The 21,990-nt window shown below is 61.4% G+C and overlaps 1 protein-coding gene across 4 annotated transcripts; it reads right to left on the reverse strand.

Moving 5' to 3' along the window:
* Positions 1 to 597: 597 nt before the first annotated feature.
* STK35 (serine/threonine kinase 35) lies at positions 598 to 17,188 on the reverse strand (the record flags this gene model as incomplete). 4 transcript variants are annotated; one of them, XR_014229643.1, is made up of 4 exons in its annotated part: positions 598 to 3,686; positions 4,636 to 4,901; positions 10,385 to 11,132; positions 16,747 to 17,173. XR_014229643.1 is itself a non-coding variant. In XM_082325750.1 (3 exons), 2 exons carry the CDS (start codon positions 17,171 to 17,173, stop codon positions 10,420 to 10,422), a joined length of 1,140 nt encoding a protein of 379 aa, XP_082181876.1. In that variant the 3' UTR covers positions 599 to 3,686; positions 10,385 to 10,419. The 4 variants fall into 4 exon arrangements, 3 of the variants coding, with proteins under 3 accessions (XP_082181876.1, XP_082181875.1, XP_082181874.1); XM_082325750.1 differs by lacking the exon at positions 4,636 to 4,901 and having other exon boundaries at positions 599 to 3,686; positions 16,747 to 17,188; XM_082325749.1 differs by lacking the exons at positions 598 to 3,686; positions 4,636 to 4,901 and adding an exon at positions 4,908 to 6,576.
* Between the last annotated feature and the right edge of the window lie 4,802 nt (positions 17,189 to 21,990).

Genomic DNA, 21,990 nt, shown 5'->3' on the forward strand with positions numbered 1-21,990 from the left:
GAGCCCCCCTCGCCCCGGCGGCTGTAGTGCGAGGCTTGGGCAGCGCACGCCTGGGGTAACCACGGAAAGCAGCCACGTTTCCTTGCTCTCGTGACCTGCAGAAAGCACAGGGAAACGCGTCCCAGTTCGTGCCCTGAAGCAGTCGCCCCATGGCGTTCGGCAGGCTGGCTTAAACCCAGACTCGGTACTGCATACGGAGGAGACACACAACGCACACAATGGAGGATTTCCACAACGATGGTAATGCTTGTTTTAAGTGTTATTGCTCCAGAAAGGCTCCGGGAGCCTCTGATATGTGAAGGAGCTGGGTCCTGAGGAGTAAAGGAAGACCACAGGGGTAACTCTTATCTGTCACTAGCACCGCTGAACCTCAAACACAGCAGCAAGGGGACAAGGGGGAGCTAATCTAACCCCTCTAGGCTAGAGCCACCTCCGCGCTCTCCTCCCCGTGGACCGAAGTGCGGCCGGGAGATCCCCGCGACACCCGCACCATGCCGGCGGTGTCGACCTTGCTGCAGGCTGGTGCAGATAACACGTTTCCCAATCCTCCTGAGGCTTGGCTTGTTCCCCCCACCCACCCCACATCCCCCTTGTAAACAGCATAGTCAGAAGTAAACAGTTTCATACAATCGCTCCCCCGGCGCGGGCACCGGCTGGGGCCCCGCAAGCCCGGAGGGCGGCAGGGTTGCGGAGAGGGTGCTTGGCTCCCCCCGCACTGACCGGGCCCCCAGCACCTGGATGCTCAGCTTCACCGCGGCCAGGAAGGGATGGAGACAGCCTGGCCCCGGACTGGGCAACGGGTTGCAGGCTCGGGGCTACTTGAGTTTTCCCAGCGGCGCATCCTAATGCCAAAAACATCTACAGCGGAAGGAGAAGTTCAGCCTGCGGGAGCTGGGCAGGAGATGCCCCATAGACCCAGCTGGGAAGAGAAACCTAAACATCCCCCATCCCACAGCATGTGCAGGTTTGAGCTGTTCCCCGTTCCCACCTCGTTCCAGAGGGAACGTGGGTCTGGGCCAAAGTAACTGGGAGGAGAGATGCTAGGAGCTGTAAACACAAGGCAGGTTCCCATCTAGTCTGGGGAGACGAGCACAAACAGCAGCAAAATCATCAGGGAGAAATGCTCTTAAAAGGACAAACTAACCGGGGCAACATCCACATTGGCCAAAGGCTAGCAGCCCTAGGTCTCATCCTCGGAAGCCTTTGCTAAATCCTAAGTAAGGCACTACGGTCTAGCTCACTAACATCAAGCTGCTTTAAAAAAAAAAAAAAAAACAAACACATCTGCAATGCAAAAGCTGAGGTGGAGACGTGTGGTTTGAAGATGGCCTGAAGAATGGCCGGAGAGGGGTGACCCTGCCAGGCTCGCTCCTGTCCCCAGAGAGGAGCAGGGCGCTGGCAGCAGGCAGCGGTCCCGGCGAGCAGCCTGCTCACCACCTTCCATCTCCACGCCCTGCATTTAAGCCTTGGTTTCCACACGTGGAAGCTCCCTTCTCCGGGGACGTAACGCCCGGTGAGGGGCCCTTCCAGCAGGGAAAGCCGCCTGAGCAGGGCTGGGAGGCTAAACCCCTCCTGCTGCAGCCGTTCAAGCCAGGGTTCGGTTATAACAGTTGTAACAGTCAGGAGCAAAGGCTCTGTCGGGCGGAGGAAGGATGGTCCAGTGGTCAGGGCACTAACGCTGTACTTGTCAACTACGGGGTTCAGCTCTCGCCTCGCCGCAGCCCTCCTGCGGGATGCAGGGCTCTGCGAGCCCTCCCCAGGAGCTGGGGGAGAAACCCGCCCGCGGCTCCTCGGCACGGCCGCTGCAGGGACCTGCCGCTAGTTAGGGAGCTGCGGGAGCAGGCAGGGCGCTTGTTCAAAGCCCGCGAGAGCGCTCTGCGGCCAGGGCCAGGGCCGAGCGCAGCGCCTGCTAACCAACCCCGAACTGCTCAGACCCCAGTAACCAGCCTGGAGGGAGCCTGCACAGCCGTGCTCTGGCTGTGGCTGGCCACAGCCCACAGAAGCATCCCTAGGAATAAACAGAAGAGCAGCGTGGGAACAGGGGCTTGGCGCTGAATTTCTGCTGTCCAGACTTTCACAAGTCACAGACATGATCTGGAACCTCCTGGCATCGTCCTCCTAAGAGGGACCTGGCCTTCCTGCAGCGACAGCCTTAGCTTTGTGTCCTGGAATAGATGGAAGAGAGAAAAAGAAACCCCTCCCTCCTCCCCCTGCTCCAGCTCGGCCTTGGCCCACGTGAATTGACTGCGTTTCCATTCGTTCCCATGAGGTCAGCAACGTACACTGAGCAGATACAAGGAGGTGCTGCCAGTTCAGGAACCTTCCAGGGATGGCACGGGAAAGCTGCAGCCGGCGCGCAGGCGAGGGGCCGTTCCCGGAGCCGGGGACGAGGGGGTCGGGGGACCCTCCAGCCTGTGGCCCCGGCCAGCTCCCGCTGCGGGAAGGGCTGAGCGCCAGGGCAGCTCGGGAGCGACGCTGGGTGAGACCAGCCCGCTCCCCAAACTGCTGCCGGGTGATTTAAGCCTGGTGAGAAACGTTTTAGTTGGTTCAGAACCTGCAGGGTGGAGAAGAGGTGGTGCTTTACATTGCATTTACAGTGAGCAAAGTCTAAAGACCATCACTGCGGGGTCAGCCCCAGAATATTAGTGTTGCTCTAAATATAGGCAAGGAAGTCGAGTATTAACTGCTCAGCCTGAGGTTCCAATCTCCTTACCTGAGCCGTACTGTACTGTAACCAAAGCTAAACAGCAGCATTGCCTTTTGCTTCCTGGACATAGTTATCTAGCAAGGAAAAGTGTTTTGCCGGAGGCTAGAATCCAGCCCGTGAGCCATTTAGGCCAAACCTCCTCCTCTCCCAAGTGTTGTTCCTCACAACTGAAGTTTGGCATTATACAGCTCAGAGCAGCGGCCTTTCTGTTTCTCTTGTACGCAGACGCTGTCCACTGGAAACGTACCTACGGGCTCCCCGTTGCCCTCTGCAGAGAAAGACGGTAACGAACGTCCCCAGCGAGACCCAGCCTGGGGAGAATGAAGGTCTGCCCCTCGCAGCAGCGGACCTGCCTCGCCGAATGGCTTTCCAGCTCCTTTATGCTACCCTATCCCAACGTCAACTGCTCGCAGCCTGGGCAGCATCCCCCTCTTCAGAAGCTGCCTGGCTATGAAATTTTTTAGCTGCTTGCAACATGTGGTCTGAGAGACTCACTTTTTCTAAAGCACTGCACTCCCGGTGCAAACCTAGCAATCACTTTGCTCCCGTTTCCCCTAGGCGAAAGCAATAGCTTTAAACCCAAAGTTGTGCCCAGCCGGACTCCGAGCTGGTGCCTGGCAGCACACCTCGCTGCCGGGCCGCCAGTTCCCACCTCCTTATGGAACCAGATCGTCTCTAGAAACATCTACTGAGTCAGTGGCAGCACAGGAGACAGGGGGAGGGCTGGGCAGGGGCGGCTCTGCTCTCTGGGTCTTGTTTAAAAGTCTCATAAGCATGATAGCCGCCGGCCCGTGCTCTTCTACAGCCCCCTCCCGCACCCCCAGAACACCTCTCCCCAACAAAACAAAGTAACACCCAAAGGTTTCACATTGCCAGAGATCCTGCAGACCAGGGATCTTCTGTATCGTCATCTTCCCTTATCTTTGACTTCCCTCGTTGCACGTAAATAATGGAGATTATGGGTCCCTGGTAAATAAACCTGCAAGAAAAACAAGAAAGGAGAAAGAGGTCAGGTATGTCAGCAGTTTTGTCCCAGTTGCTGTATTCTCACAGCATCCTGCCAGCCCTCCTGCTGCCACCCGACCCAGGCTGCAGGCAGGTAAAGCAAGCGGGATCGCTGGTTCAGTGCGCTCTCTGCACCTCTCTTCATTCCCAAGCCTTAATTAAAGCATCGTTTGCGGCTCTGGGAGGACTCAAGATGAGCGCACGCCTTCTCGTCACACGGCCCCAAGCAATGACTGTGAACAGCAATGCCTACAACAACTGTGCCGGGTGGAAGGTGCAACGGTAACCAGATCGGTGCTGGAGTCATTTGGCTGCTGGATGGAAGGGCTGGAGGACACTGGAGAGGGAGCCCAGTCCAAGAGCTTTCCCACTGGTCCCAGTTAGGCCGTGGGGCTCGCTGCGGTGACAGCCCGGCTGGAACGAGGACGAGCATCACCACGGCAGAGCCTGGCCTTGAGGGTCCAGGCGATGCACCCGTGAGCGCTGGCTCCCGGTCCTCTGCATCCGCACACCCCGGGAAAGGCGGAAGGGGCTGTGACACCGGGGACGCCCGGCACCGCGCGCCCCGTGCATCAGCAGCAGCTCGGGCTTCTCAAGTGCCTCTGCAAGAGCTGGTTAAAATCCGTTTTGGTGCAACTGAAAGCAGAGCAGGATAGGTTTGCAGTACAGCCATGCTGCACTTGCAACAGCCCACAAGGATGCTCAGTGCCAGGGATTTTAGGGCAGATCTTTGCTGCACCGGTGCCTGCTCTGGCCAAAGCCCCAAGGCACAGCATCCCCCACGGCCCCTGTTGCACCAAGGGTGCTGCACCGATTCCTCCGCAGCCCTGGCACCGCACCCTCCCGTCCTCTGAGCTCAGGACACAGAAATGCTCAACTCTGCGCATAAGCCCCCAGCATGTTCCACCCAGTTTGTTTGCAACCTGGTAAACTCCCTGCAGACATCCCATCCAGCAGCAAGTCTGACCCCAGCAGAGGAACAGCACGCGATGTCACTTCTGTATTGGAAATGCATCATTCAGGATGTCACAACCTTCAGAGGAGGGACCAGCGGGGCTGAGGCCAGGGGTTGTGCGGGGAAGCAGCGGTGATGATGGTCCGATGAAAGCCGGGACCCAGCTGCCCGATGGAGGGACCTGGGGGTCTCCCCGCCGCTGTCAGCTCTGCCCACTGGCTCCTCGAGGGCTTCCTGCAGCGGGGGACGGGGCTGAAGTCACCGCAACACGTGCAAACCTTCACCCCAAGGCCAGGGCCCTGCTTCGCTTCGTCACCCCTCGTGCTACGCATGGGTGGTAATTTTCCAGGAGTTAACAGGAGTTTAATTGTTGCCCAAACTTGAGCTCTGAGCTCAGTTACATGGAAAAAAACTGGGGAGGGTGGATTTAGCTCCCCCCTTCAGCAGGGGCAGGTCCTCTCCCACCGGGAACGGGCGAGGGGCTCTGCACAGACACCGGGTGACAGCAACGGAGCAGCGGGAAAGACCTGCTCAAGCCGCGGGAGAGACCTGCCACTGCCCAGCAAATTACTCAAATCCCTTAGCCCTAGGAAATCTCGTTAAAGAAATCCGTGCCTGAGGAACGCATTTCTCAAGGAAGAGGCTGCCTCTGCTGCTGGGAGCAGAAGCCAGGGCCGCGGGCACGCTGCTTTTCAGGAGAGGTTAACCAAGAGATGCCGCCTTTGCAGGCTGCCATCAGAAAAAAAAGCCTTTCTGTTTGAGAAGGCAGGCTTGCGAGAGGCACCCGGACATCAGGTCGGGGCAATCGCGTGAAGAATTTTCTGGAAGATCTCTCCTGCGGTGCAGCTTCCTTAGCAAGTAGGGCAGCGTTTCTGGGCGTGCTTCCCTGGAGTAGGAGCATTTTCAGGGAAGGCGTTTGCTTGAGCAGCCCCGAGCTCGCAGCTCTGAGACAGGAGAGCTCACTCCATTGACGCACGTTGTTTCAGGGGCTTGTTCAAGAGCTTTTAATCCCTCCACTGATGCCACTTATAGTTTTAATCAGCTCGAATGTTCATTCGGCATCAGCAGGATATGAACCAGCAGCCCATGGAGTCCTCATCCAGCACCTAAGGAAGATGACACTAATGCGTGGGTCACGGCAGAGATGGGAGGTGGCAACGTGGTCTGCGTGGTATCAGAGGACTCAGCGCAGGGGAGGGAGAGATAACCCAGCACCTTCTCGTGTTAATCATGTTATCTACCCCTGCGTGGGAACACAGGGCACGAGGGAAGGGGGCTGAGAGCCTGCTTTGTCTCCTAAGTCCTTCCTCGTGCTCTGTACGTATATTTGTGACGCATTCCTTGGGAGCTTCCTTAAATCCAGCCACAGCGGCCTCCCCCAGGAGGGAGAACAGGGGTGACGGTGAGCAAACGCAAACACTAACACATCTGGCCAGAGGCGATGTGACCCAGTTCATCCTCAGAGCTTCACTTCTCCCCAGGGAGAATCAACGCTGCCCAAAAAGATGCCACCTCTCCACGGGGCGGCCCTGCGATGCTGCACCCACTGCTGCGGCCGAGAAGAGGAACTGACCTTGCTTTTCCCGCCCCATGGCTTTTGTCCATGTCGAGATTCACAAACCACACTGAAAACAGTCTGAAGTCAAAACCAACGTTGTTTCAGAAAGGAAACTGCTATCCTTTTGCTGCACTCGCTCGCCTGTTCCTGGCCAGCGGGGTAAGATTTTACCGCATGGGGCTCGTGGAGATGCTGCTGATGTGCCCCCGATCCCTGCCCGCCAGGTCCGAAACGCTGCCGGGCAGCGGTGCATTAGCGGTGCTCGGGAGCGGCTGGGCACAGCACCAGAGAGCTCTCGCTGGGGACCGACACCATCACGCAGGGAGAGCAGATGAGCTTGTTCAGCATCAGCTCCCGTTGCATTTTGAGAACACAAAGAGGAGAACAATGCAAATGCAAACGGTTACTTTCAGCTGAAACGGGAATGATCAAAACCAGCGACAGAGGAGGAGGAGGAGGGCTGGAGCGAACCGGGCTGGCCTCGGCTGTCAGACACCTTGCTGCTGAGGGCAGCCCCCAGATGCTGCAGTCCGCACCACGCCGCAGGCACAGATTCCTGCCGTTCACCTTGAGCATCCACCCTAAAATCAGACCTGTTTTATCCACAGTGAAAATATCATGGAATAGGATCTACCAAAACGAGCTGCCTTCTACACTGATCACAACCATCGCGGTTTGATGTCCTACGTGAATTAAAACTACAAAGTTTCTTAAATGTATTACAGCTGTGGCGGGTGATGCTGCCGCTTGCTTCTGTGGCCAAGACGACCGGTGCCACCCCAGCGAGCAGCACGCAGCCACGAGCTCTCGCTGCACCTCGCTCCTCAGCGACTTGCGTGAGGGTTGCTCAGCCCACACCGCACAAACCCACCCCGTGAGAGGGTCCCACTGACGCAGCCTCCACCGGAGGCCCCTCGCCTGCCCCGGGGAACTCGGAGGGCAGCTACAAAAAAAGATATGCAAAGAAAAAGATGTTCACGTTGCAGGAAAGGAGGAGAGAGGACCCAGCCTTCCAGTACCGACAAGAAGGGGTGAAATACTCCTCAGCATGCGGTGCAGTCACGGTGCTGGGCTACCCCACCGCAATCAAGAGAGGATCAGCAGGTACCCAGCACCATCCAGCCACTCCCCAATTGTCCTAGAAAGGCTTTTGTCCTCTTTGCCCAAAAGGCATGCTTTTGGGAACAGCCATCTCAGGCTTTAGATAAACTCCTCCGGCAGAAGGCAGGGAAGCCTTCTTCAGATAAGAAAGACCTTTGTTTGGCCCAGGGAAATGCTGCCCACCTCCGCCGGACCTACAGCCCCAGGGCCACCAGCAGCGCTGCTGAGGGGAGCAAGGAGATAAGCAGGCTCATCTCCACCCCAGACACCCTGGCGTCCAGCAGAAACCAAGCCAGAAACACTTTCCTGGCTGAGAACTGACGCTTAATATCTGCATTTCGAAAGGGTAACAGAGCATGAAGCCTGCTGACTGCAGGTACGTGCAGCATCTGTAGCAGAACTAAAGGCAAAGCTGCTGGGACATGAAGCAAAGTCAGAAAAAGTCGGTGGCATACCAAAGAATAAGCAAAAATCTGATTGCCTGGGTCAGGGAGGGTTACAGTTTTCCAGGTTATGGCATGAACCAAGGCTGAGCAGGGTCTGAAGCTGCCCTGGGGAAGAGGAGCTCGCTGCACGACCCAGCAGCACTACAAGCTACGCACCAGTGCCACAATTAAGTTGGAAGAGGTTACTTAAGTTTCTCGGTCAACTTAAACTACCTGAGAGCAGAATTCAGGCCCTGCTCTAAATCCCATTTTAAGCTTCTCAAGCTGGTTTCCGATTTAAGATTTGCATTTAATAACAGCCAGAAGTAGGCTGATTTGAATGCACAAATAGAGAACGCATTAGGAAAATCCTATAGGAAAGCAGACCAAGTATTCTGCTGCCCCAGAAACAAGGCAGAGGAACGCTCCCCACAGCACGATGCTCTGGGTTTGCGGTGAACATACGGCTCGTGCCGGGGCTCCTCTTCTGGGCCAAGCGGCCACGCTCCGTATGCCGGGCTGCGTTATGTAAGTGCATCCATCTCCGCTGCAGCTGCGTCGCCGACGGAGCCATCGGTGCAGACTCACGGCTGGCTCCGGCCGCGGATGGAGAGGGGGAGGTTTTGCAGAAGGCAGCTGGGTTTTAAGCAAACAGCCCCGGGGCAGGACTGTCCCCTCGGTGTTTGTTATCCCTGCGTGTACTATTCTGCAGATATGCGCAGGATGAATTTTCCCCGGAGGGCACGGGCTGGTTGCATAACTCAGCAGCATCGTGTCAGCACGGAGCGATGGCAGATGGCAGCGGCGGCGGCAAACCCTGACCCGACCCTCCGCCACGCAGCAGAGCGGCTCCCAGCCGCCCAAGGAGACCCACGCCTCGTCCTGGGGCAGGAGCAGGGCACCCTACGTCGTGCCCCAGGGCTTTATCACACCCATCTCAAGGGCTGACATTTCTGCAGATTCACTCTCCCACCCTAATCCCCAGCCCACACTTGCACTGGGACCAGTACCCAGCCCCAGCCCCAGGCAGAAGCAGTCGCATCAATTACTTGCGCTGGAGATCTCAAGGGCGTGAAATATTTTGTGCCAGGGTGTGGAGGGGATGGTTTGTGAACCAGTTTGGACAAACCAGCAGTGACACCACCAGACCCACCCCACGGGCCTTTCCATTTCTATATTCCCATTTCTCTGCAAACGGCACAAAGCTTACCCGGGCACGCGCGCAGAGAGGGGACAGGCAGCGCCTCGCTTTACGTAAGCTCAGGAACCCTCAGGTGGGCAGCGGGGAGGTTTTCTAGCAAAACCTGCCAAAACGCCCCCGCCTTCCCCACCGCCCTGCTGCTGGAGGCTCGCTCTCAGGAGCGGGCTAGGTGCGCGGCCATCGGCTGCAAGGCTGAAGGCCGGGTGTTTGCTGGCTACAGCAGCCATTTGGTCCCTCTCTGCTCTCTTGTATCCGCGGTCTGCTCCGGTCCAGCGGGATCTGTGCGGTTTCAGGGCGAGGTAAGGGCTGGGGAGCCGCAGCTGCACTGCCAGCCCCTGACACAGGCAGGCTTTCAGAGGGCTCCTGTGACCAGCAGCGGTCAGGCAGCTCTGCAGGAGCTTGAGAAGGACCTGGGCCGGGAAGACGTCAGCCTTGCCCCTTGTAATCTGTAATATTTTCAGTTTCATTGGAGTGTTTGGCCAGGAGAATCCCTAGTAACAGCTCTTGTTTACAGACAGCTTTGCCATGCAGGCAACACCTCCCAGTCCTTCGGTGTCACTGGTCAGTGACGCCGCCAGCTACCCCACGTCCCTGGGGGCCCTTCCAGTTCATGTGTGACCACCCAGGCCCCAGGACCGGGACCTCTGAGCTTGGGACTATTTAGGAACCAAGCTGGGGGGAGAAGGGAGGGGACTCTGCTTGAACAGAGCTGAGCCCAGTCTGAGCACGATGTTTTGTAAGGTTCCTTCCTGAGCAGACGCAGGTCTACGAACTCAGATGCTGGAGACCAAAGCATCCTACCGGGTTTGGGCAACTGCAGCTCGCGCCAAAGGGAAGCCCTGCCTTTAGCCAGGGAACGAAACGAGGTGGACCCACGCGCCTCGTAGGCGAAAGCAAAGGAAACAGCTTTGTGCGGAGACAGACCTGCCACTCCAGCCGGTGCCTGCTCACCGAGCCCCGAGCTGTCCCGAGTCTCCGAGGGAAGGGGACGGTGCGTGACAGCGAGGTGCTCTCAGCACTGACCGCAGAAACTCTACCGCGCAGCAGAGGAGGCAGAACTGGCAGCTCCTTCCCTGCCTCTGGGAGGGATGGACGGACCCACAGCTGATATCAGAGGGTGCTCGCAGGTGTCTGCCGTGCACCAGCCTGTCTCAGCCGCTGGCCAGGACCTCCGAGGAGCAGGGCCCCTGCCCAGCCCTGCCAGCTCCGCTGGGCCTTTGGGCAGCAGCAGAACGTGCAGCTGCTAATTCTGTTTCCCACCTCTACTTTATTTTTGCAGTAGAATAGGTGGAAAAAAAACTCAGAAGCAGTGCTCTGATGAGTCACTATCGAAATAGCTCTGGGAACATAAAAGACTCCTTTGTGTCACCACAAAGTACATTATTGGGCTGGTACAGCAGACAGAATAATATAAAAACTGCGGATCACTTACCCAGCTGCAAAGCACAGCGGTGCCCTGCCCTGAATTTAAGCAGCACATGTAACCTGGTCCATTCTGGTTTCAAGCTCAAAGGCATCAGGTCGATCCTGCGGGTTAGCAGCCAACATGTCTTTCAAGAGCTGCTTGATCCCCTCAGACATGGAAGTCCTGCGTTTCTGAGGGATGTGCAGCTCCATCTTTGGGTTTTCTAGCAGCGCTTCCCCAACGGGCACAATCTCGGTCCCCTGCTTGATGTAGGTCCCCAGCAGCTCCTTCTTGGTCTCGGCATCGATGAAAGTTATCCTTTCAATCATGGCCCAGATGATGATGCCAAGGGCGAAGATGTCAGCCTTGGCGGTGTAGTGTCCCTCCCAGACCTCGGGCGCCATGTAGAAATCGGAGCCGCAGGCCGAAGACAGCCAGTACTTGTTCACATTCACATTTTTGTTCTCGTGCCCACCCTCCTTACCCCGAGCAGTCAGGCCAGCGCAGACCTTGCTCAGCCCGAAGTCGGCCACCTTGAGAACAGGGGTGCCGGACTTCTCGGTGATCAGGATGTTGTCTGGTTTCAGGTCCCGGTGGACAATATGGTTCTTGTGCAGGAAGGCAATGGCGCTGGTCAGCTGCAGCATGAAGCTCTTGTTTGTCGCTGGGTCGGGTCTTCGTGAGAGCACGTACTGGTTGAGGTCTCCCCCTTCACAGAACTCCATGACGAACCACAGGTAGCACGGCTCCTCCGCGTAGCCCAGGATCCTCTCACCTAACCGAAGGAGACAAAAGCAAGAGTGGGTTTTTCAGACACATTACAAAATGTCCACACTAACTCAGCACGGGCAAGGAACGGGTCTGGTTTATGCAGATAGTAAAGGCCTTAGGAACGTGACCGGGACCTATCGCACTGCAGGATACCAGCAGCGACGCTGGCACTGCTGTGGCTTCAAGCGCTTTAGGATCCCATTGAGTGCCACGCACCAGCGCCACCATCATCGGAGCCCACTGCCACCATCATCGGAGCCCACTGCCTGGGAGCCAGCTCAGGGACCCGTTCCCAGGCGTGCGAGTAAAGCCGAGCACGCATCTTCTCAGGCGCTTGCAGCGAACTTGGAAGCGGAGGGTTATTTTCCTGTGCTACCATCAGGCAACTCTCCCCGGGCTCTAACAGCCAAAGCAGCAGAAACTAAAAGCACAATTAGCAGCGAGTCTACAGGAAAAAAAATCAGTTCTATGTGAATGCCAGCTCTCCCACCTGAGCTCTGCTGCATGAGGGAAAGGCTGCCTCATACCTTACGCTTTACTGGTATAACTGCAAGCGGGGAGTAAATCGCACCCCTTAATGCTGTGCCAGCACAGCCTCGCTAAGAGCAGCCACACCAGCGCCAAAGCCTTGCAGCACACTGGCTCTTCTCAGACTAAATTTGTGTGTTTAAACATTGTGTTTGTGCTAGGGGAGCTCTGCCACTTCATACCGCTTACGTTAAGTGCCAACAAGTCTTTAAAGAGAGGAAACTGGAGGCCCAAGTAGCAAACAACATTTAAGTACAATCTCAGCCACGCTAACGAATATAACTCTTGCCTCGCTCGTTAGCGCTGCTGCTCAATATTATGCCCCGAACAGCTTCTTCCTTCACCAGACATCTTGCTGAGCTCTTCAAGCATCTCAGGTTCAATTCATTGCATCCAGCTTTTACTCCACAATCCCCCTGCCAAAGCAAACCACTCTCTCGCACGTAAATTAGACACGTGGAGAAATGCAACAGCATCATATCGGCTAATGGTGCTGGGTCTGCCGCCGGCGCTCCCCAGGGCATCCTGGCATCGCGGTGCAATGCGCCGGCAGCAGACCCGGCCCCGTTAGCCGATGCCAGGATTGCCGGCACAGAGCACCCAGGCGACAGACAGAGCCTGCACACACAACCAGGGTATCATTTTGCTCTAGGAACTAGGTTGTTTTTTTTTTTTTTTTACCCTCAAGCACCATAAAGAGAGAAGCTGGAGGACACCACTCACTTCTGCCACAGTTAACAAGTCACACAGACGAATTTGAGTGTTTTGAAAGCAGTTAACTAACTCCACCCATTTGACAAAGTTGGGTTTTGTTTTAGCAAAGCCCTAGAGAGCATCTGGGAAAGGAAACTTCCAGCAGCAGGTAAAGCCAAGGACTACCAGGCACACCAAGCCCCGGGCTGCCCGGCGCCCATGCCTGCGATGGTCAGGGATCGGTGTGGGTGGGAATATTGGTTATTTGCACAAACAGTCTGTATCCATGGCTACTGCTATGGAAATAAAAGTCTGCACAACAGAAGGATTTGGCTGCACCTCCCTGCCCTCAGCAGAAGATGAAGGTTAGGTCTGGGGGATGGGAGGGACCGTGAACAGGCTGGAGATACAGGGCATTGGGTGTGCTTTGAGGGGCCAAATGAGAGCCCAAAGTGCTGGAGGGGGGCTCAGCACGTGAGCCCCGGGGCCACCTGGGAGCAGCACAGGACAGCTTGGCTCTGGAAACCAAAACGCTGACCGGGAAAAGCAGCTCCTCCAGTGCAAGTCACCCTTTGGTGAGACTAGCGTGACAGCATGGAAACTGAAGCAGAGGCCGCTCGTTCCAGGAGCGGAGACCTTTGCACAGCCAGGACAGCCCCAGCTCACACCGCTGCCGCCGCCTCGGGTTTGCTAAACCCCAGCGACGCTGCAGCAGGGCACAGGGCTTTGCTTTCCTGCTCCCCTCGGCATCCCTACAGCCCCAGCGTGGGGAGCAGGAGGGCCTGGCTCTTCTCAGCCGGGAACCGCACCGCGACGGGGAGCGCGGCAGAGCCCCGCGCCCGTCACGCACGGCCAGGAGCATCAGGCCGGGGCATGCAGGCGGGAGGGCGAGAGCATTCACACGGCAGCGCTGCCGACAGCCCCTTCCCGCAGGGAAGCGGCTCAAACACCGGCTCGCCAGCAGCAGGGACCTGCTGGCTCTGACAAGCCAAGGTTTGTTTTTAGCATAACGAAGGCTCCGATTTAAAACTTGGCCCCTGAACCTCAGCAAGCGCAGGGAGAACGCCGCTGACCCAGCAGTAGGTGCAAGCACCATGCATTTCACTTTGGGTGGAGCGCTGCTAGTGGAGGCTTAAGCCAAGAGTAATATTTCCTCATTTTCCTTCTATAATCTGAGAGTGGTTTAGTTGTTAAATCATCTTCCTAACTTCATAACAAACAGCTTTAAACATAAAGAGCTGGCAAGCCGCTTCCTAAAGATGAGATGTTAGCAAACTGAAGTCAAGCAGCCAAGAGCTGAAGAGATGCAGATGACAGGCCAGACCTGTTCTCCATCGCCCAGCGAGCATCCCCGCACGCTCCCTGCCCAAACGCAGGATGGCCTGCACTAACCTCTCCGTCCCTGCAGCGGCCCTCCCATGACCCATCCTGGGAGCTCGTTAACAGCTTGCTAATTTGCTTAGCATCACATGGAAAAAAAATGTAATGACAGCAGAACCAGCACCCACTGCTGCCTGTAACCTCTGACTCCCTCTGTGCAACGAGGCTGCGCCGGAGAGACGAGAGCCAGCAGCACGAAGCCTGGGTGCTCGGACTGACGGCAACGTACGTGGGCAACGCCAGGGCAGCCTGCGAGCGTGGCCAGGCACCAGCGGCGGTCGGTGGCCCCGTGGGTGACACGCTAGGACGCAATACCCTATAGCTGTTCACTTAATAAAGCAGCTCTGTCACGGCTATGGGTTAGGAACAAGAGGGGCACGTGGCCGTGCACAAGCCCTGACGGTGTGCACGTATCAGGGCACGTTGCTCAAGTACATGTCTCTCCTGCAGGCTTCCAGCTTCCTTTTTACACTCTGCCCTTAAATTTATTATTCCACATCTCATTAGAGTGATGAAGGTGCAGGCTCCGCACTGTAGCTGAGACCCGACATCGCCTGGTATCCTGACAGTTGTGCTCCCAATTCAGAAAGTCTCCGATTAATCCCCGCCGTGCCCTGAGCCCCGGCGCGTTGGCACAGCATCTGTGCAGGCCCGTAAATAGCCCAGCTGCGGTCGTGCAGAATGGCACGGCAGCACAGCTACGTGCCGGCTACCTCGGCCGGAGCGACAGCACGGCGGCTCCACGCACGCAGCTCGCATGCTGCGGGCAGGGAAGGAGAGCAAGCAGACTTGGGAGGCTCACCTAGCCCTGGCTTCTGTTTTGAAAATATTTATCAGTGCCATATCAGACCCAAAGGTTGGGTAGGCAGCGAGCGCAGCCTCTGCCAGAGCCTGTGACCAGCAGATAACGCAGCTGGGAGGGCAGTCAGGAGGAAGGCAGATGGAGGGGAGAATGCACTCCGGTTTGGGGAGCGAAACTGCTGCTCTCTGGCCTTGGCATGGGGACCCCAGCTCTGCTCCCCTCTTCAGAGGGCTGCTGCGGGACCGGGGCAGGCAAAGCCCCCCCCAGCAGGGAAGTCAGGGGGCTCTCTCCCCACCTAGAGATGGGGGGCACCCACAGCTACCCGAGAGCTATCCCCAAGCCGTGCCATCCCTTCTCAGGGTGTGCAACATGGCAAGGGGGGCAGGAAACCCCTGCACCTGCCAGGAGAAGCTTGACTTGCTACAGCTGGGCACGCACTCAGCAAAGGGAAGAGCTGGCTCCTTTCCCGGGGAGTCGTGCCCGCGAGGGCACATAAAGGAAGCACCCAGGCCACACCAAAATGAGGACACTGCCCTTCTGGCAGGGGCTCCCTTGGGTGGTTGTGGGGGGGGTGTGAAGGGAGAGCAGGATCAGGTCTGCATGAGGGAGATCCAGGCAGGTCCAGACATGTCCCCCCCCGGAGCACGGAGGGGACAGGCAGGGCAGGGGCAGTCAGAGCCAGAGGTCTGCTCCGAGGATGGGTCTTGGCAGCCTTACATCAAGTCTGTGCCTGGCACAGGGCTTGGAGGCTGCCTGCACTGGGGGGGCACGGGGAGATTGAGCCCCCCAAGGAGTGTACGGGAGTCCTGGCACCCAAATTTGGGGAAGGAGGGGTTGGGGTGAGCTGGCTCTGGCTGCGGGGCGCAGGGCCATCGAGGAGATAGGGCTCCAGTATTTTTCCACATCTTCATCGCACATTGGCAGAGCTGGGTCTGACAAGCAGCCAAGGGAGCAGAGGAAGGGAGGGAGCGTTTCAGAGATGTCACCATCACAGTCATCGGCTGTGGCAGGAGAAGGTGACCCCTGAGAGCCCCGTGATGCTGCTGAGGGACCCCAGGGGAAGCTGGGGGTGTCAGCCCAGGCTACAGGCACTGGTGCTTCCAGGGCTATCCCCACAGAGCCAGCACTTGGGAACAGGGACAGGAGAGCACAAAGAACGGTCCCAAAGCTGTAAGAGCTCAAGGGAGCAGGCAGGGCACCCTACCGGGCTGCAGCCTCAGGGTGCTCAGAGGAGACAGGACTGTGCATCAGGTGGAGAGGGGGGAGATGTCCCCTTGGTGCGACTGGGGCAGAGACCGGTGAAGGTCCCCAGGGGACACGCGTGGGCTGTGGTGCAGGTCAGGGTAGCAGAGGGAGCCCCAGGAGGGGGGTGTAACAGAGGAGGAGGTAAGCGCTGGCAGGGGGTGCAGGGAAGGGCTGAGGGCAGCACGCAGGGATGCTCCCCAGGGCTGGGTCTGAGCCTGGAGATGACAACGGGGTCCCTCAGGAGAGGCACGGGGCTGGGGTGCTGCAGAGGTGCAGGGCACAAGGAGGGACCCTACGGGCTGGGGGCTTAGGGAAGGGTGACCCTGGGAGCAGCACACAGAGGAAGGGGATGCGACGCACAGGGAGAGCCCAAGGGCACAGGGCAGGGCCCAGGCCAGGTGATGCTGTGCAGGGGTCCCTGGGGTGGGTGGCAGCAACGAGGGGTGCTGGGGGGAGCCCTGCAGGGACAGGACTGAGGCAGGTGATGGGAGCAGGGGGAGCATGCCTGGGGCAGGTACCGCTGCCGTGCAGGGGGGGCCCAGGGCTGGCGGGGGGGACAGAGGGGGGGACAGATGGGACTGGGATGAGCACGGGTGCAGCAAGGGGAGCCCGGGGCTGGTTATACCGGCGAAGAAGTGAGTTAAGGTGGAGGGAGGGGTGCTGTGAGAGGCGGGGGGGAGCTTTGGGTGGTCCTCTGAGGGCAGGTGATGGCAAGGAGGGATTTGAGCAACGGGGTGATGCTGGGGGGGGACAAGGGGGCTGCCCAGGGTGGGGGTGTCTGGGAAGGGTGCCCCAGGGCACGGGGGGTGACACCAGGGCACCCTGCCTGGGGTATCCCAGAGTGCGGGGGCAGCCCCGGGGTGCCGGGGGGGGATAACCCGGGGTGGGTGGCATCCCGGGGGGACGGCGCTGGGGGGGGGGGGGTCCTCGGCCTGGCGGCGGTGCCGGGGTGCCCCGGGGGGCCGGGTACCTTTGAGGGAGGTCTCGACGAGGCGCAGGTAGAGCTGGCTGCGCTTGTTGCCGTGGCTCATGCGCTGCCCCAGGCCGTGCCGCTGCAGGACGCACTCCTCGAAGCGCACCACGTTGGGGTGCTGCCGCCGGAGGCTCGTCAGGGCCCAGAACTCCGCCAACGCCAACTCCACGTTCTCCGGAGCGTCGCAACGGATCCGTTTCACCGCCAACCGGGCGCCGCTACGGCCCGACACCGCTTCGTACACCACGCCGTAGGCCCCGCGGCCGATCTCGGCCAGCAGGCTGTACCGCGGAGCCCCACCGCTGCCGCCGACACCCGGGCCGGGCCCCGCCGCCGCCGCCGCCGCCGCCATGGGGCCCCGCCGCGCCGCCCGCCGCCGCGTCGCCCTTTGTGTCCCGCGGCGGCCGCCGTCCGCCGTTTCCATGGCGCCGCCGCCGCCGCCCCCCCCCCGCCCCGGGGAGCGCCGCGCCGGGGAGCGCCGCGCGGGCGAGGGGGCACGCGCCGCCGCGTCGGAGGGCGGAAAAGCGCGCCCTGCCTGCCCCTTTAAGCGCTCGGCCAATCGCGGCGGCCCGGGACGAACCACGGCGGCGGCGGGAGGGGGGGGGGGAGCGGCGGGAGCCGCGCCGGGATCCGGCCTCTCCCCAGCGGAGGGGCGGGCCTCGACGGCGGCGGCGGCCCGGTTTGCCTCACCCCGTGCTGGGTAGCCGGGGCGCCGCGCCGCCAGGGCGCCTCAGGCGGCGGGGGCTCAGCGCGGCGGCCCGTTCCCCCGCACCCCCGGCGCCGTGGTACGCGCCGCCCCCGGTGTAAACAGGCCGGGCATCGGGGCGGCGACGGCGGCCGCCCCCGGTTCCCCCCTTTCCCCTCCCCGCCGGGCACGGCGCGGGGCTCACCTGGGCGCGGCGGCGGCGGGGGGCTCCGGGCCGGGCGTGGGAACGGACGGGGCGGGGCGGCGGCGGGATACGAGCGGGGCCGCGCGCCCTGACGTAACCCCTTATGTAACGGCGGGGGGGACCCGCCCCCCTCCCGCCCCCCTCCCGCCCCCCCCGCACCGGGACGGGCCGTGCACCGGGGGGGGGGCGGTGCACCGGGGGGGGGTGATGCCCCGGGAGGGGGGTGATGCCCCGGGGAGGGGGTGCACCGGGGGGGGGCGGTGCACCGGGGAGGGGGTGATGCCCCGGGGACCGCGCAGCCCGGTGCACTGGCACCGGTGCACTGGTCCTGAGCGAGGACCCGGTGCACTGGCGGCAGCCGGGCGGTGCAGGGGGGATCGGTGCACCGGGGCCGTGCACCGCAGCGGGAAGAGCGGGCGCGGGGCTCGGGGGCGGTTTGAGAACCCCCCTGCACCGCTCCCGGGGCTCACCGGGGGTTTCCCGCTGGAAGTCCCGGGGGGCATCGGCCCGCTGCCCCGGGGGCCGGGCGGGCGCTGGTGCAGCGGGGTTCGGGGGTGCCCGTGGGACGGGTCACCGTGGGCAGGGTCCCTGCCCCACACACCGTCCCCAAACCGCTCCTCACCCCCCGGCCGGGGGCTTCGTCGCCACCCCGGTGCTGCGGGGGGGGCTGATCCTGGCACCGGGCTGCTGGGCCCGGGGCTGCTGGGGGTGGGCAGCCGGCAGCCCCCGGGCCCGGGGCTTCGCTCCCGGTGGGCTGCGGGGGGGAACGGCGATCAAACCCCCTGACGGGGTTGGTTCCAGCCGCTTCCCCCCGCGTTTTCCTGCCCCCCGCACGGGTGCCGTTAGCGGCGGGCGCTCTGCGGACGGTCAAGGAGAGCATCTGCGGGGCCAGGTCACGGAGGAGCTCGAAAAAATCCTGGTTTCTTGACTCAGGTGTGAGGCGTGTGCCGCTCCGATCGCGCAGCCCGCAGCAGCTCTGAGCTGCATCACGCTGGTCCCCCCCGGGGGAGACGGAGACCCCCAGAGCCGCCCGCACGCAGGGTGGGTGCTGGCTCCCACGGCGGGGCTGACCCTCCGCACAGCAGCTCGGCCGCAGCTCCTGCAAGTGGTTTGAACTCAATTTGCTTTTAAATGGAGCCATTTCACCTCCTGGCCTGGGGATGAGGGGGCCGTGCCGCAGCCCCGTGCTCCTGGTGCCGCTCGGCAGCCTGGCGCGGTGCGTGCCGGCGGCAGGAACGATGGCAGCGGCGTGACTCGTCATGTTTACGTGGGCTCCGCTTTTTGTACCGGTGTCGAGTGGCCACTTGTGCCTCCTGCCCACGCAGGGAGGTCGCCACGTGCCCGCATGTGTGCCCACCTGGGCTGCGCGGTGACCTCGAGCCACCGTGGCGTGACGCAGGCAGGGGCTGAATCGGCTCCCGGTCCCACACCGCTGTTCTGCCCGCTGCCACGTCCCCCGCAGCGGTGACCTCCCTCTGCTCCGCACCACCCGCCTGGCATCTGCCTCCACATCGTGCCGGTGCAGCCGCCGGAGGGTCGCTCCGGTGCTGTCGCGGTCGATCGGAGACTGCCCGGCTCCCACCGGCGGTTGGGAGCAGACCCCCAGGCTTACCCCCCCCCGGGCAGTTCTCCCCACGGAGCTGTCGGGGCCCCTCCTGGCCCACGCAATACGGCCGGCACATCCCTCGCTCCGCAGCCGGTGGCAGCCGCAGGCAGCCCTTGCCGCCCCGTGCCCACATCTGCCTGCGGGAAGGCCACCTCCCGCCCTGCCCGCGGCAGCCGCCGTCACTTCAGGGCCAGGAGGGAGAGCGAGCAGTGGAGCTGTTTCTGGAAAAGCCACTGAATAGGATAAAGCTGACGGCGCTGGAGGAACAGCAGCAGAGCGACTGCCTTCCCATGGGATGCTCCCGCCAGCAGCGCTGGGTCAGCCCCCGGCTCGGGGACAGCCCAGGCGGCTGGCAGAGCTCATCCCGCCCGCGGGGACGATTTGCCCCATCGCGGGATGGGGAGCCGGGCACCCTCGAGGTGCCCCATCGCGGGATGGGGAGCCGGGCACCCTCGAGGTGCCCCGTCTGGTCTGGGGGCGTCGGGGCAGAGCGGCAGCCGTGTGACGTTAGCTGCCATTAACTCCCACTTGCTTTCGCGGGAGCCTGGTACGCACGCTCGTCCCCCTCCTCGCCAAACCCGCTTTTCACTCATGCAGTTACGAAAACTTAACTTTTCTATTACTGCACATTTCTCTTACCCAGGTGCTTAATTACCATTGTCCCAGGGAAATGTCAGTGTGACTCAGAGACAGTTTCCCATTAGAGAGCAACAGATGAATATTAATTAAACTCGCTGGTGGGTGGGCTCGCTCGCAGCTCCCTTCCTGGGGGGGACCCTGTCACCCCCCCGCCTGCCCGCAGGACCCTCTCGCCCAGCTCAGCACATCTGCGGCACACGTACAACATAAGGCGACTCTGCTCCGGGGAGAGGAGTAACTCGACCTCCCTCCCGGCGCGAAGGGAATCAGCCCTGAGGAAGGAATCTTATCACAAACGACTTTTCTCTCTGTGCCCGCGGGGTTTGCTCCGTCTCCAGAAGCGCATCTCCCACCGGTGCAATTACCCTGCACGGGAAGGCGGCCGTACCCCGGGCCGCTGGGCTCCGGGGGAGCTGCTGCAAGCGGGTCTGCTTTTGGGGTGGGGAGGTGGCGGCGGCCACGGCCACGCTGCTCCCCTCCGCGCTCCGGGTCCCCGGGCAGGCACCGGCCTTTGGGGCGATGCCGTTGCTCTCACCCGGAGACGCGGCTCCTGGACGGAGCCATTTGCCTGCGTAACGGCAGGTTGAACAAGGGAGGCCGGGCTTTAGGGATGGACTTGGGTTTGGGAGGGCTATTTGGTAGAAATAATGGTTTTGGTGGAAGAAATGCTGCTTCCCACTGTGTCTGTGGTGCCCGCAGGACCACTGCTCCCAGCAGCAAGGGTTAAACCTGCCCGGGGGATGCCCGCAGCCCCCGGCTGAGTGTGTCTGTGGTGGTTTGCAGCTGCGTTTTGTTCTTCTCGGCTTTGTTCTGTGCCTGCACAGCCCAGCACGCCGCAGCGAGGGGGGGCCGTGGCTGCCCTCTGCCCGTGCCCCCCGTGGGGCCCGAGCTCCGTCCCCCCTCACCGCAGCGCTGCCGTCTCCCAGGATGGGTCCCGCAGGGGACGTCTCCTCTGTGGGCCCTGGGGAGATGCAGGATGCCCTTGCCTCGTCCCCTCCCCGTGCCCTGCTCCCTCGGTCCCTCCGCGCTGGCACAGCCCCAGCCCGGGCGAGCTAAAATCCCCCTCCAAGCAAAAGCTGTGGAGTCCCATGTGCTTTCTGGGGAGCAGAGCCTGGCACCCCAAACATGGGTGCTAGTGGAGGCAGCCACCAGCCTTGGGGATGGGGGACCACGGGCAGGCTGCCCTGCTCGCCCGGCTGTGGCTACTGGCTGCCCAGTGGAGGGTCCCGACCGTGCCGATGGCCCCCGCGCCCCTCGCCAGCGCCGGGAGGGCTGAGCAGGGGGCACCGGGTCCGGCAGCTGGTGTTCGAGCTGGGGAGAAAGGCAGGTTGCTGGGAAACATCCCTCTTGAGCTCCGATAAAAATAGCTCCGTCTTCAAGGCGAGAGGACGGGCTGCGCTGCCGGCGGCGCGTGGGATGCGCTTGCACCCACCGGGGCTGCCGGGGACGGGACGGGACGGGCTGGCCCCGCGGGGTCTGGGCCCCGGCCCCCCGGCCCCGCACCGCTGCTGGGACAGCGGGCAGGGGGAGCGCGGTGCGCGGGCGCGGGGGTGCCCCGGCGTTGCCCAGCGCTGCCCTCCCTCACCCCCAAATCAGGCTTGGAAATGGGTGAAGAGGAATCAGGGCTGAGCAGGGAAGGGGGGGGTCTCCACACCCCCAGCCCGCTCCCCCGGCCCCTTTGGCTCATCTCTTTGGCTTTGTCCTCAGCAGGAGGGGGGGCGGGGGGGGGAAGCCCGGGGTGGCTGAGCCCCGACAGTGCGGAGGTGGGGGGGTTCCCCTGCGAGGGCTTTGCTGCCCAACCGCAGCCGGGCTGGCTGGGGCGGGGGGCACCGGCCTTTCCGGGGCGTGAAGACCCTCTCGCCCTTCCCGGCGGCTTCGGACGGGCTCACTCCTCTCCCCGACATCGGCACGAGGACGGTGCCTCTCCCCAGCCCGGGGAGGGGGGTGGGGGGGTCAGGGCTTCGCACCCCCTCCTTCTTGGGCAGGATTCGAATTTGGTACCCAGGGAGGACTCACACCCCCGGCAGCCAAACTCCTCCGGCACGCAGCCAGGGGGGAAACAGCCCCCATCCCTGTCCCCTGCCACCTCCCGCTTTTGGGGCACGC

This window comes from Platalea leucorodia (assembly GCF_965183815.1).
Source record: "Platalea leucorodia genome assembly, chromosome: 13".
Classification (NCBI taxonomy): domain Eukaryota; kingdom Metazoa; phylum Chordata; class Aves; order Pelecaniformes; family Threskiornithidae; genus Platalea; species Platalea leucorodia.